The 16496-nt window shown below is 34.6% G+C and overlaps 1 protein-coding gene across 1 annotated transcript in view; it reads right to left on the reverse strand.

Annotated features, from left to right (window-relative positions):
• LOC104467951 (ERC protein 2) overlaps nucleotides 1–16496 on the reverse strand; it is a gene marked incomplete at its 5' end in the record, with an annotated part of 266693 nt that overhangs the window by 191314 nt on the left and 58883 nt on the right. The window contains one exon of the mRNA XM_010081926.1: nucleotides 8963–9098. Within this exon, the coding sequence (XP_010080228.1) occupies nucleotides 8963–9098 (136 nt within the window). The remainder of the gene's footprint in view (nucleotides 1–8962; nucleotides 9099–16496) is intronic.

Genomic DNA, 16496 nt, shown 5'->3' on the forward strand with positions numbered 1-16496 from the left:
AAATACAACAAGACCAAACTATGAAACTAGCTAGAAATTTGAGCTTGATTCAGACCACAAGAAGGTTTTTGAAAACCTTTTTATATTTTCATCCAGACTATCAAGCTTTCACTAAAAAATGCTATAGCCCATGGATAACCTACGCATGTAACAAAGTACATAGAGATATAGTTTGCATAGGTAACACTTTTAAGCAATGCCTAAATTGTAAAATCTGCGCTAATACAAATTTCCATTATACTGCTTTTATACTACAGGGTTAAACCTCCTATATTCATCGTATATTGAAGACAGCTACACAAATAGGGTCAGACATTTTATTGCAATTTCACTTTGCAGAATTTCAATCTAAATCATTGTTTTTGTCATTGATTATAATTTATGTAATATAGAGTGTTTAAATACATAAGTTAGTAAAATATTAGACAAGCTATAAGTCAATGTAAAAGTTAAAAATGAACTATATATGGAATGCTATATTGGACAGTCATGTGCTGAAATACTAACATCTATTATAATGAGGTTATTGATGTAGAGTTGACATATGACTTGATTTGCAGATGCCCTACTGACTAACCTTTTGCAACTATATCTCAGTGTAAACCTGTGGTAATTATTGCTGGGTAGGGAGAGTTGTTTTAACTGAACTATTTCTTTTGATGCATGTTGAATGTGATTGCCCCCTGGAGACTACAGGAGTCCCACATGTGTGAGTTATTACACAAATACTGAGGGGGAGAAAAAAAGGTGTATCACATTAAATTTTTCCTGTTTCCTATTGTTGCAGTTTTGTTTTTTCCAACAGGATCTTTTTCTTCCAGTGCCTTGCCATATATGCCCAGTTCAACTAAGAAAGCATTTATTAAAGCATATAGTAGAAATAACTTATTTAATCTAAACATAAAATACTTGTCAATAATTGAAGTTCACAGATTTCTAAATAATTACATTAGAATCTATGAATTTAACTTTGTTTGCAAATCAAGATGTCCAGGTTTTATTCTCGGGTACTGAAGTCATTAAATTAACATTACCTAGACAAGACTGAAAAACATTATGTTTCTGACTTAACCGTAGAAACTGAGAAAGTCAGCATTCAGACTTTCTGATACGGGATGCTCCGAAAGTCCTTGTAGTAGTGCAAAGTTTGCATTAATAATTATAGATAATGGTCTATAACACTGCGTGGTTGCTTAAAAATTCAAAAGTAATAAATTGGGATAGTTCTAAGAATAAAATTCATGTTACTTTATACATACTCATATAATGTAATACTCTAGACAAAAGAAAGGACATGACAACTACATACAACAGTTGTGGTGATCATGACTTTCCCACTAAACTTTTTTTCTTAATATTATATCTGGTTAGAACAATATAGCACAGAACACTGAGTCACTTCTGTCAGCCTACCAATTATGACGAAGGAAAAAAGATGTAAGAGACTGTGAGTCTAGTAGAAACTGATCTTCAACTGAGATTTGCACAAATTGTCTATAGGGACATTTTATAACAAGAGTAGTTTTTGGCTTCTGGGGATTACACTGCACAACGAAAACAAATGTCAAAGTAAATCCCCAAAGAAAAAAAACACTTCTGGTATTGATCCTCAGACCTACCAGTCAACCTTCCTGCCCTCTGTAGACTCACAAATACTTTTCTTCATCTGAAACCTTTTAGAAATATTTTCTTCAACATAATCTTAAACTACTGGCTGAAGTTCAACACACGTTTCAGCAACACATGGAATTTATCCACAATTTATGAAACTTTCACAAAATAAGGAAGGAAAATTCCTAAATGTCCCTCCATGTTTACAATCTGAATTTATATTTATATTATGTTAGAAATCTAAGATAAGTACACTAGCTGTGTCTTCAATAGTCTTACGTATGTTTGAATTGACTAGTCTGATTTTTGTAAACATGCCTTTCTAATCTGGTAATCATTTTTTAACATATTGCACTACATCATCACAGGCTTATTTATTTTTTTCTATTACCCGCTGCCGGAATCTCTAGTCAATGACTTTTTTTATAGATTGGTTATCAATGTGTGACAGGAAATACAGTTTTGTTAATTCCTACTTTTTCAAAATGTCTATTCAAAAATTATGCTCAGCTACATGAAAATTACTACTTTAAGAAAAGGCAGTTCCTGCCTTTTTCCCAGATATTCACTAAAGGAAAAAAGTTCCCTAAACTGTGTGAAATTTATAATAAGCTATACGTTTTGCTGAAGGTTAGATATTTTAGAGGTTGTAGTTATTAGCTACACTCTATCTTGGCAAAATCCAGCTATAATTAGAGAAGCAGAGAAATCCAAAGGAAGGACCCATGAATATACGACTAATGAACACAGTTGTGTAATCTGCTGTGCTAGGTTATCTTCATTTGCTAGTACATAACTCTTGCTTTACAAGGCTAAAACTATTTTATATGAACACAAACACTAATTTTCTTACAAATTGACCAAACTTCTGCCTAACCACTCAAAGATGAAACTTTACAATCCCCAAGGAACCTATACTTTGAAAACAGAAGTATACAAGAATGTATTTTAGTTTTCAAGCAATAAATTGAAGATAATTCCGTAGGTGTGTTACAGGAAACTAGCATAAAATATTGAATTTTACATTTCTTCATATGTTAGTTCCTCAGTGTAAAAGACTGTATATGGAGAACTTAGCCAAAAATAAAAAAAAAAAAAAAATTGCTCACTTGTTAAAAAGTATTTGCAACAGCTTGAACAAATCTATCCAGTAAAAAGAATTACGATTTAGTGTGAAACTTTGAAAATAAGTTTGTTGTTTAAAATATTTCTGGATGGGCTACAATATTAAATATGGTCATCTACAACACAAGACCATCACAGTTTTCAATCTTGAATGTCAGGTGCATCATTAAGCTTCTGCTTTCACTGTACAAAGAATATGGTAACGTAAGATTTTAACTCACTACAACCATAAAAAAAAGTTTCTAGTCTGTATTTTCCACAAATAAGTCCCTGACAGCTTTAAAGGAAGAACTTCATTCTAGCTGTAGCTTACTCCATCTTCTGAATTTGTCACTGAGCTGATTCCTAAACCTTATGATTCTTTATTAATTTACACAAAGACTGAAAGACTTGTCGTGGCTGATTCTTACACAGCCTTGCAAAAGCTTTTGTTCCAAAATATTTGTATCTGATAGCAGAAATCTTAGCAAGAGGTAAGATCTTCACAAGCATTGCAGGCCATATCTTATCCTTTCTCTTGACTCTATACATATTTCCACAAGTCTATCTCCATCATATCTCACCTGTGGTCACTTATTTCCCCTTATCCTTTGCCCACAACTGAATGAGAAGTAGGGAGCAATTCTACCCATCACAGCCAGACCACAATGGGCGTTTGTGGAAATCAGAGAGGAATGGTGTAAAAGGCAAAAATCCCAACCTTATCTCCTCCACAAAATGACCAGCCTTCTGAAGACAGAAACATACAGAATCTCGTGAACACTCGGAATTATTAAAGCCTTCTAGGGAGGTATAGGTCCACCTTCAGCTGCATGCTTAAACCAGAATTCACTTTTAATACAATAACTTATGATTTTAACCTCTTAAAAGGTTGATTTTTCTCACTACATATGTATTTCAGCACTAAAAAATACAAAGCTGTGTGTTTATGCAATGAATTCTCTCCTGCCTTATGTCAGCTCCATACCCTAATGCCTGGCTGCGTAACAGTCACAACTCTTTCCTCTGCCTCTGAACTGACTACGCTGCTCTGTTCATTTTTACTTGCAAGACTTCGACTCATTCCCTAGCTTCCTCTTTTTATTAATACTATAGTTTCAAAATCTTTGAGACAATGCAGTAGGAAACACTGCATTAAGAGAAAAATCACAATAAATGTATGTCAGGTATAGCCCTTGTTCAGGCCATGCTTCTATTTTATTTTAAAAGACAGACATAACATATGGCAATGTCCTATGTCTTTCTTGTATTTTGTATTTCTACAACTATTATGGAGATTAAAATTATATGCTGAAGCAGAGAGTGAAAAATAAAGAAACAAATCCAAATGTAAGGATTCACACTGACTAGCTGTGAAATCTCTTGGGAGCTATTTTTTGTAAGATACCACAGCTATTCATGTGGGAAGAATCAGACAGCAGTAACAGTAACTACCCAGTTTTTCTATCGTTTTTGATAGGACTTTCTCCTGATCATGTTTTATTCATTACCTAAGACTAAATTTGCAGCCAGCACAAAACTACTGAAAAGCTAGAATTCTTGCCTTGCCTCAGTACATCCAGTGACAAACCAAGGCTGACCCGCTGGGCTATTTAAAAAGTTAGATATTTACACCTGCAAAATGTACGTGTGTACACAATCTGTTTCACAGTACTTCAGGCTCAGAGCATTGATCAAGCTGCCTGTATATGATATTTGAAATCAACTACACATTGTCTCACTCAAAAAAATTTTTTGGTGAAATATCTCTTCTCAGCATGTGGAATTCTGCCCAAAGAAAATCCAAGCTACCTAAAAGAGAATTGTGACAAATAACCCAAGCATTTAAAACATTAGGAGAGTACAAAACTTTTCCAGCAGATAAATGAGAAGAAAAGGTGGAAACACCCAGGAGCTGTGTAGATCACAGCAGAACCAAGTATTAAACTTTTTAACATTGTTTTCAGGCTCATCCCTGCACCTCTCCAGGGACATATATGTGTCAGACAGTTTACATAAAGTTTCCACAGAACAGTGTTTCTGGACTTTGTACAGATATGATTTCATAAGGTTCAATTCACTTATTAAATTGATACTTTACATTTATGAAAAGTATAATCAGACAAAAGCATACATTTAATTTCCTTTGAGACTATGTGATGAGACATATGGGAATGTTATTACATGCACATTCTTATTACTTACTCGAGAGAAAAGAAGGGACTGTTGTTGTTGTTGTTATCACAGCAGGTTTGAAAACCAGAATCAAAACCAAAGCCACTCAAGTTCTCAATGTTATGCAAATGTTTTCTTTCCTAATTCTATTCTGGTAGTGGTGTTACTGGAACAGGCATGTCCCATACAAGAGTTGGGGTAATGGCGTTACTGGAACAGGCATGTCCCATACAAGAACCAAGAAAAACACATCTCAGGAAATAAACATCTTACCTCTGTAACATTTCAAGATCCTCCAAAGAGGATCTTTATGACATGATACCTGTAGATTTCTTAGCTCAGCATTTCTCAGAAAGGCTTATCTTTTTAAGACAGACAAAAAAAAAGAAAAATGAAGGCATGTTTGATACACCATTCTCAAAAAATTTCATGATAAAGTGTTCAAGGGCCAGCTCTCCTGCTGTGATGCTTTCTGTAATATATGACCATCATGTTTGGCAAGATTTGCACAGGTCTGCCCTTGATTTGTGGAAGGAAAAAGCAGAAAACCTCACAACTATTCTTCATTCCCAAGAACTAATCTGAAGTCTGGCTCCCTGATGTTTCCAATTTTACAGTGATCCAAATAACCCCCCAAAACCACACCTGAAGCATCACTCACAATTATAGCTGATAGCTGAGGGAGACCAAAGCGAACTCCCTCCCCAGGCATCCCAAGGCACTCTCCATCACAGCAGTGGCCCTGAAGTGCTGTGAGATGGGGCCATCAGAGACTCAAACTTGACCTGCAAGTGCTGATGCTAGGATATGAACCAGCTTTGGGAGGCTTTTATCTGAAAAGATTGTGAAAAGTGTCACAAATATATACGACACTACAAGCCTCGGGAACTATTACATCCTACTGAAGCTTTGGAGAAACTACAGACTTCTGAACTTCTTCAAACCTACCAGAAAGCAAAGGGACAGCTGAGTGGGTAGAGCTGCAGCCCCTACTTGTGCTGTACGAAATGGATGGCACTTCACTGATTGCTTCAGTGTGCCCTGAATGACTCCCTGAGTGGTCCATGGACAATTACACCAGCTTCCTTATTACATCTTTTCCAGTACTTCTGCGACAGAGACAGAGACTTGGCTGGAGTAAATGTAATTTGACTAGTCTAATTGCTCTTCAATTCTCAGCTGAGCTTATCACAGCTAGCCAACAGCCAGCTTATCACAGCTAGCCAAAAAATACAACCATTACATCAGGCCAGAGAATTTCAGGATATACTTTGCCCTAACAGCTCAATACATCATTCACAAATGTAACAAGTACACTATAGGCACAAGCACCATGTGTTATAAATGCCTATAAACAATGGGTTTTTCTACTAAACATAGGAGATGGAATTATAAACAGTAACAAGAAAAGGTGGTCAGATCCCTATGGTTTACTAAGATGTTAATTCAATATCTACTGAAATACCAATTCATTTTATTTTTAATTAGCAGATGCACAGTACTCCCAGAAGCTTGTTTTTCAAAGTATATCATATATATATCACATTATGTGTCTCCCCAGAAATCCCACCTCATTTAAATCCTTAGATCACTACTGTTACAACATCTTAACCCTATATATTATTTATAATTTGAAATTTAATATAAAGAGTGATCAAGTATTCTGCTCTGTCAGATTATTCATTTAATCAACTCAATTTGAATTCTGTATATGTTCACATAACTTTGCTTCCTAGGGAAAGTATTATACCCCTGGGTTGGTAGAAAAGAAAATAAATTTACTTATTACACACTGCATTATGTATATCCTTTTAAACACATGCATAAATAAGTTCAAATCTAGAACACTCACAAACGTAGTGTCATACTCAGATCTGCAGAAAGCAGGTGTGTTCCATCCCTGCACCCAGGCACTTGTGCCTATATATTACAGGAGTAAACATTTATCTTATGCCAAATACGTGAAATAGTTCTATGTGACCAGGTACAAAAGCCTCAAATCAAAATCACCCTGAGATAACCAGCCATACAGTCCAATCAAAATCATAACTGCATCCACCACTGCTCTTGAAGGCAGGATTAGCTGTACCAGCATGCCAGCAGCACAGACAACCAGTCCTCACCGCCTCCTCTTGTCCTTGCAGCTACTGGAGGAAGAGTTGGGGAATGTGAAACACCTACTGACAGGCAGAAGCAGCTGAGGTCCTCTCTTTTCACTTTCCCAGCAGCTCAGCAAGTTTAGGATGGACCACAACACATACATACACACATTACTGAAAGTAGTATGTTGAAGTACACGATATTAAAATATTAACATTTTAAAGCATAGTAACAGAAAAATAACATTTCTTAGTTAACTGGTTTTCATAAACTGTTCCGTGTAAATGCTTTATATCAACTGCATGGCACAGAAGAGCTATATACTAGACAAGATTTTTTCTTTCTAAATTCAGGCTCTTCAGCCATGCCACTTCCATTTGGGAGACCCATTCCCATCACATGACTTGAAAGCTCCAAGTACAGCAGTTACATCAAAGACCCTTGGAATGACTTCTGTTCTCTAGTGATCACACCACACTGATAGATTCCCAAAATAATACTGAAAAAATAATGCTCTAATGTATTCTCTTTACTGAACCACATTCATTGCAAGTAGCTGCTCAACACTAAAATTTAATTTTGACATATTGTCAGACCAAATACTTCACAAGATTTTATCACTATAGTACATGCAGTCGAACACATAGTGATGTAATCACTATGTAATGACCAAGGTTATAAAGTATGCATAACACTACACATATGCATAAATAACGTATCATTTCCTGAACTTGATTCTGACACACAGTTTCACCAACACAATCCAGAAGAGGGGTGTGGTGTTAATTTCTCCATTTTGCATATAGAAACATAGGTGAAACCATATGAAGTATGTGAGGGTCTAATTCCATCAATTGGAAATTTTCTGTAAACCCATTATATTAATGAGACCAAGGCAAAATTGATATTTTTCACTGTAAATTAGACTTGCCTATAGACACTGGGCATGGAGACACTGATGTTGTTGACAGAAATCAGTACTTCTCTTCATAGTTTTTCATGGTCAGATCTCAGAGAATGATTTTTAAGTCAAGCATCAAACTTGTTTTGTGGCCTTTAATACACTTCCCCTTGTACGTAATGTACCATTAAACCAGATAAGCTAATTATCTTTTAAATCTCAATGCCCGAACTCAATAACTTGCAAACGGTAGAAATTCTCCAAGAATAAGTTTCAAAGGCTATCTTAAATCAAAAAGAGATATAGGAGAACATTTTCTTTCTAACTGTAAGGAAAAAAAGTTGTTGATGTAGTAACTGGGCAGTAATGGTTATAAGAGATCTGTCAACTGAGGCAGCTGCAGCTGTCTCCAGTGCTCCTCTATGCTACATCTAAGTATATAAGATAAAAGTGGTCTTTGGTGAGGATTCTAAATTCACCATTACCCTGTTAGACAATCTATCCTTACCCTTTTAAGGCCACTACATACACATGTACAGAGAGCTAATAAGATCAAATCACACTCATTAAATGATCTGAGAATGTAACCAGATGATTATATCCCTGCTGATACAGAGTTTCACTGCCAGAAAAAAAGAAAAAAGAAAAAAAAGTCGCAGCACACTAATATTTTATATTCAAACATGCTGAACATTCATAACCACACTATATAACCTCATTATGGGTTGTGGATATAATGCTGTAAATATCACAGAAATAGAATCCAGAAATTATAATTATCCTTCTATTTTCTGAGTCTCCTCAAAACAAGATATGACTTACTTGCTTTTAAACAAGTAAAATACAGTCCTTGGGAGGAGACAGCTTCAAATCCTATTGTTTTTTCCTCACCCTAAATATTAAATATTTCATGGATGCAACTGAAGTCAGCAGTGCATTCTCTGGTAGGAAAGGAGAGAGCCACCAGCTCTTTTATGGAAAGAGATTCCTTATACATCCTGGAAGACAGACAGTGTAACAGAAGTGTACTTTCTTTGATGGTTTTAAGACACAATTGAAAAATAAACTCACTTGTAAATGTTGAGCATTGTCAGTCATATTGTCCTCTCGCCTACGGACTTCTTCCAACAACTGTGCATTCTTCTTTTTCTCCATTTGCTGATTGTGCTTCAGATTGGCAACCTTCTTGTTTTGGTCCTTCATATGTCTAAGAATTGTATAGACATATGCATTAGTGTTAATGACTGAAATAACTTCTTTTTCTCTATAAATTAACTTGTGACTATGACACAGGACGTCAATTGTCCAACAGATACAAGTATGCTAAGTATCAGATGTAAACAATGAAACTTCATCTTGTTTTCAAGATGGCATATCAAAACAGCTTTAATACAATCAGATTATAACGGTAAAGTAATTATTCAGGCCTAAAAGATTTTTTCTTTTTTATAATTTGCTCAAAAATACTCATCTATGTTCTAAGCACTATGCAGAAAAATAGTTGTTACAGAGGGATATCATCCAACAATCCTCACACAATGAGTTCGGGAACAATGTTAATGGGTGCTTTAAGTAGCATTAATTTCAAAGGAAGCAGAAGGTGAAGGTGATGACTAATGTATGTTGTGGAAATTCTGTCTTTGAAAAGCTGGACTATAAATACAACATTTCTGAGGATTAAAGTGTGATGAGGTAGAAGGTCAGGTCATAAATATGCCATGAAGAATAAAGCATGCCTTTACAAATAGCTTTGTACATAATAAAAACATTACATTTCTTTCTTTTTTAATAATGAGACTTCTTTCTACAAAAGATTATCAACAAATAGATTTATGAGTAACTTCTAACAAAATGAAACAATCCTTAACACCATTACATATTTTATTTTTTTAACAATGTACTCAAGGAAAAAAAAAATTAAACTGTTTCAACGTTTAATTATCTTTTGCTGTAGATCTTATTCATTAAGTTCCCAGAAGCCTTCCTGATTCTGATACCTAGCATACATCCTTCAAGAAAGAAGGCAAGCTAATTTTGCCTGTCAGGCACTGAAAAAAATATTCTTGCAGTCTGTAATGCTTTCTACCTGCTTGGATTCTTAGATATTATTTTCCCGACTTTCTCTGACTTTGAGGAATTTGCTCCCTTTTATCCACATAAAAATAAAGTCATGTGCAAATTCCTAATGAGATCTACTCACTAATCCTATTTTGGCAAATGAAGAGAATATTATTCAGTGCTCAAAAGGATCACTGAAAATGTCTCTGTTATTTCCACATTAGAACTTTCCATTTTAAAAAAAAAAAAAAGTTATAGAAGTTACAGAACACATTTCTTGCATTGATTTTCTTACGCTAAGGAAACAAGATCATCTTATATTCTTCTATCACTGGTTTCTTTGTCCTACCACTGTTTTTTTCACTACTTATTTATACTGGAAAATGAATCTTTAATCAATAAATGTAGACATATTAAAATTTTGTAAAAGATAATTCATAGACAAGTTTGTAGGTGAAATACATGACAGAAAAGCTAATCTATTATTACTTAAAAAGTAACTTCAACTTGCCTAGAAAAATAAAAGTAGGTATAACTAATTCAAATAAAAATCTTTGGTTTTTTTAAAAGATTCTACATCACGCTCACTGATAATTTTTTTAGAAGACAGGTATGAATTCCTGTATTTAAAAAACAGATTTATCCTATAGTTGTGTTCAAGAGGGTGCATCAGCCTGTCATGGCACAAAAAGACATAGATTAGCCTAACTGGTTATCTGTTTACAGATTAAAAAAAAAAAAAAAATCAAAATCCATCCTTTTAAAATATATTTATTTTTATTACCATCATTTCTATATTATACAAAACAGTGACTGGAAGATGAACAGCTGAGATTCTCCAGGTTGAACCAACTCTAGTGAGGAGTTAGCATTTTGCAATGCAAGAGACTTTGAGACCTTAGCCTGTACCTTCCTTAAATATTCTCAAATACTTTTTTATATTACCCAGACACAGTTCTAACAAGCTACACACCTCAGGCTCTCTCCTCCCTTTAGACAAACCTTGAACAAAATGTCAAGACTCTTAAGAAACAACAGCGTTTTTTTCCCAGCTCAAAGAGACCACCAGTACAGCACTTCAGCTGTCTCTTGGTAGATTTCTGGCATCATGTTTAAATCCACAAATTAAGTTCACTTGAGAACGAAAAAAAAAAAATACACTAAACAATGGTCAGAAGAAACCTGCCTACATGAGACCTACTTCAAGGGGCCTGGGAGTATAGCATAAATCACCAGTATTTTAGCAGTGTTTTAAGAAAGGTTAATTTTCTGAAAAACACAACACACTGACACAGCTAACCAATAATAAGCAAGCAACATGCCAGTGCTAAAAACAATGATATTTCTGTCAAAGTTACACTGACAGATTAATAAAAAACCAACCAGAAATTGCACATTCTAGTTTAAACTTTTTTTCTAGGTCTTAAAGAAGATAATGGGTTTAGCTATTGAGTTGTCTATTTCTTACTAAATTTCCTCAAAAATTTTAGTCTTTCTAAATCAAGTATTTAAATATATGCTAGGTGCTCTGTGCAACTCCAAGTGAAAATCAGTTCTCTTTCATGGGCCCATGTCACATAATTGTAAGCGTAGACCTAATCGGCATAAAACCAAAATGAATATTAAAAAAATTACTTCCACAACTTCATATATAAATGTGGTATTTGGCAGAAATTTTGGTGGTGTAATATGACTTTGTGCTGTTAAAATACAAAATGGTTTCTAACCTAATGCTGAGTAAATGATAATCTATATTTAATCTCCATAAGAAGTTCAATTTTATGCCAATGCTAACTGCCTCTTTCATCACCCTTCCCTCTCACAACTTCCCATTTCAGTTTCTGTCTAATGCCACACTGAAAAGCAGAACACGGTAAAGCTGCAAAGGAAAACATCTGGTGCCTGTGATATGCAAACTCTTGAAGAGAAGGAAATAAAAGAAAGCTGTGTCATAGCCTCTCTTTCTTCCACAACTGACTACATGCCTATGGAAATTAAAAAAAAATGCTACAGTTAAAAAGCCTAGCTGAGTAGTTTTCTTTTAGGCCTACATTAAATGTACAGGAGAAGATCAATAGAGGAAATAAACACAAAACATATTCCCCACCAATTATTTTTTTTTAACAGCAAATATATAAAATATAATCCTTGATCCAGTATAATTTTTGAGTATGTTTGGTCTGGTATTCTCACAATGGCTCTATTTCTAAAACACTTTTAAATAAAGCAGAAGATTAGGATAAGTAAAAATTATGCATGAGAAATAAAATCAGCACAAAATATCAACTGCCATTACCATACAGGATAAAAAATATCCACATAGTTTACTAGTAGCTATGCTGATATGCATAGTTGAGTCTACATTATTCTTTATCACAAGGAATTAGTTTCATGTGTTTTGCTAAAAAAAAATTTAAAGCTCTGAGACCACATGAAATCCACAGCTTTCTGATTTTCCACATTGTTATTGTTCATTTTGAAGTTGAGTATCTATTATCTTATAGTGAGCTAAATTCTTTAACCAATGAACTAGGCAATACGGTCATATCAAACCAGTTTTTCTAGAATACTATGCTGTGTTTGTAATTTTACAAACTTCACATAACTGGAAAGCCAGTCTTCAAACGGGTTCTAGAGCACACTGAAGTGGTGCCAACATCACACTTGGCTTAAAGAAATTATGTTCTGAGCTCATAATATTTAAAAAGGAAAAAAGTAGTCTAAAAAGCAGAGTAGATGACTAACACTTTACACAGATGCTTAATCTTGGACAAACATTAAAATAGCTGGTTAATGACAATTTTTCAGATAACAAATTTAGATTTCTGTTTATGTTCCTATGGTTATATCCAGTCAGCAATTGGCATAGAGTGTCTAGCAGCTTCATCTATGGATGAAAAACAAATGGAGAGGAGAGGGGAGAGAGGGGAAGGAAGGGACGGAGGGGAGTTCTGTTCTATTCCATAGTTCGTTGTTCTTCTGGAATAGCATACAAATTGATCTCATAGTTGTAACTACAGCACATTTAATTCCTTCAGTCCAACTTTTAAAGACAAATATTAACATTTAGTTTCTGCACATATGTATCTTTCACATTTCATTTTACAGTCGTGTCTGTTGCCTAAACTCCAATGCTTTCATCCCTACAGCTATAGAAAAATCACACTATTTCATTAAATTCCTAGCTTTAATTAGCCACCTGGGTGCCTTGGCCAAAAAGCTGGCAATGTCAGCCAAAAGTAAGTGTTAAATGCTTAGTATAGCCTTTACTCTATTTCATAAAGATTTTTTTTTTCTCAAAGCATCCAAAAAATGCAGACACGCAAAATACTCCCAAGAGCAAAATGTGTAACATTTTCTAAAGGAATATGTCTCTGTAATAATTTTCATCACATTAAGCAGCATTACAATGGGACCAGCTGTCTGAAAGTCAATCAAAACAATCTCCAGTATGCTAGGAACTTGTACTCCTCGACAAATAAAAAAAAATCAGAGCATAATGAACTTACCAAAGAATGTTTTCAGGAAAAAATAAATATATTTTATGAAATACAACAATTTAGCCAAAACAAGTAATTTCAATAAAATAAGAAATTCTCAAAAATACATCACAAAATTTAATCCAGTACACATTTTAAATAATCAAACACCTTCACCTATTGGTCTAGGCATGCACTGGGTAGATAGAATATTAGCAACATCACTACTTGAAAAAAAAAAATTTTAACAGGCCATCTCTTTCTCATTTATAAATGGTCCACACCTTTACAAACAATTCATGTATATGAGGAATAAAATGAATCTTAACACTTTACTAGGCACTCTGGAACTCAGTAGCTAGTCACGCAGAAGACCTGACCCTGTAAATCCTGTCCATGTGAATAGCCATTCTGAACTACATTACTTCAGTAAGTACTCAGCAGAAATATTTCCAAAAGTTCAGTTCTCACTGTCTTAAAAATGACAGTATGCACAGGTTCCCATTTGATTTATTGAGTCAAGACTAAAACAACAGCATAAGGGTAATTCTTTAAAATTCAGATCCAACTCCACTGAAATCTGTAAGGTAGAATTTCCTTTAAGATATGAGCAAAGTTAAATACTGTTTCTGGCATTTTCTGGAATACGAATGTATTTGCAACTACCAATTTATAAACCTGAAAAACACAGATGGATTAAACTCTAGCAAATTGTCTGAAAAACCAAGAGATGTTAAGAGGGTTACTGACAGACACATTCCTGACACAAATATGCAAGGACACTGTTTATTCACTTACAACCCATAGATGGATTTTTCAGGGGAAAATAGGTATTACCATGATAAGAAAACCTATATCTGTGACAGACTGAAATTTTGATATGACAAAGAAAACATAACATACCCCAAATAACCATAATTTTTCTAAAAGAAAGCCTTCATGCTTGACTGCTAAATTTATTTAATAAGTTAGACTCTAGGCACCTTAAGATTTATGATATGCTAATAAAAAAACTAAGTACTATCTTCCTGTGTTGTCATTTGCCTTTACAAAAAGTTTCCCTTTTTTTTTTTTTTTTTTAAATCCCGATTCTATAACCTGAGGAATTATTAGTATCCAAAACATCCTCTAAAATTTGGTTGTTTTTCTCTTGTTCTTAACCTATTTTACTGTTAACTAGTACAATTGTCATGATGATAAAAAAATAAAGTGTACCTTAAATACAAAACCAAAAGCAATCATCCCAGTCATGAAGAAGTTAATTAGCTGGACAGAGCCAGCATGTCCAACAGAGCTGACCTTCAAAATAACTCTTCTTCTTTTTCCCTTGATGGCAAAAAAATATATTGGGACTGATCCGTTTTTAATGATGCAGATGATGCTCAGAAGCTAGGCTGCTTGTACATTCCAGGCTTAATCATTCATCTAGCTTTATGCCCTGATATAAAATGGCAGAGAGTAACGCTCATAACCACAGGAAGAAAACAGATTAAAATTTATTAACATTTAAAATAAGAATATTTTATTTCATAAGCATTTTGCCTTTTTCCTTGTAAAATGAAATCTACTGACTGCAAAACTGCAAAGTCATCTCACTATTGTAACACAATGATTTTTTTTTTCTGAGATCCACTGACTGGCAAACATGTCATGTTACAGAAACACACAATGCCACTACTCATTGCTAGTGCATTTTTTAAGAGTGAGGAAAGAATCAGTATGTCCAAAGCTGTAAAGAAGAATATTCCACATTGAAGTAAGGTGTGTCACAACTGCAGTACCAAAAAGGGAAAACAAAGGTACAAAGAACTGTCTGGTTCTCCTAACAGGGAATCTTCAAAACACAGGAAAAGGTGTATATGTTACAGCACCAAATGCATCAGCGGGAACTGTTTCAGCCTAAGAAAGTCCCAAAGGTGTAGTTAAGTGATTTACCACTTCTAATATGTTACCCCCTCTGGAGTAATTACTTAATTTGGAGTTTGTCTCTTTGGCTGTTCCAACAGTCTGATGACGAAGCTGCTATGAATATCTGTTACTCTGTTAAAAATGGTGCCAAACCTTGCACAGCCTCTCTATTCCATTTGATAAGACTATATAATGCACCCAAATTCTGAGAATACAAGTGGCCAGATAATTGTCTGCCTTAAGGAGGACATGGATCATACTGATTCAGCTGGAACTAAAGTACAACATTGGTGTAAATATCTCCATTCTCTACTTCAAAGCTATTCTATAATTTTAAAAAATAGAATTTCTTCTGCTTCTTTTGAATTTGGGAGTCTTTCTTCTTTTGATGTGAAAATTTGACAGACCAACATACAAAGCTCAGAGATTGATACAGACCACAACCAGGCACATATGACTGAAGGGTTTTGAATGAAGACTTCCTAAGGAGGGGTGGAGTGTGAGGGGTGGAAATCATTCCTCTATTTTTGTTTAGACAGACTTAAAAGGAGAAAACATTTTTTTTCCATGTCTGCTATCATAAAGGACACATTTTGGAAGAATACTTCATCCCCAAATACAAAAGGCATGCATGTCTGACTAACCTATCACCATCCTATAGACAAAAATCCTGTCTGTCCTGTCTCACCTTTGCCCTTCTTGCCCTCACTATTCCAAAGCAGAAAATCTAGCAGATCTTATTCCCACTCTTCCTTTTCTCTATAGCAGAACTATATTTCCCCTCTCTACTTCCCACTAAAAAGGAGCAGGGACAAGACTTCACCTGCCTAAACTAATTGCCTAACTGTTTAAACTCCTAAACTGTGTAACAACACAACCTACCACCCTACAGCTGGCACAATTTCCTTTTTACACAGTGGTGCTATCTGATCCTGTCACTGAAAAAAATATTCATTCTACCGTGACATAAATGGGTGTAGCTCAGCATCCTTAACATCTCTATTACAATATGGGATGAGAAGGAAAGTTTTCAGTCACAACTGAGTAAAATTTTGTTGTCTTTTGGACAAGAGAACTTGGGAGGAAAGCAGTACTCTTCGGTTAACTTTGGCCAAACTGACTTTATCTTTTGGTAATAAAGGCCAGTATTTTGTTATACA

The sequence above is a fragment of the Pterocles gutturalis genome, unplaced genomic scaffold (assembly GCF_000699245.1).
Source record: "Pterocles gutturalis isolate BGI_N339 unplaced genomic scaffold, ASM69924v1 scaffold2834, whole genome shotgun sequence".
Taxonomy (NCBI): domain Eukaryota; kingdom Metazoa; phylum Chordata; class Aves; order Pterocliformes; family Pteroclidae; genus Pterocles; species Pterocles gutturalis.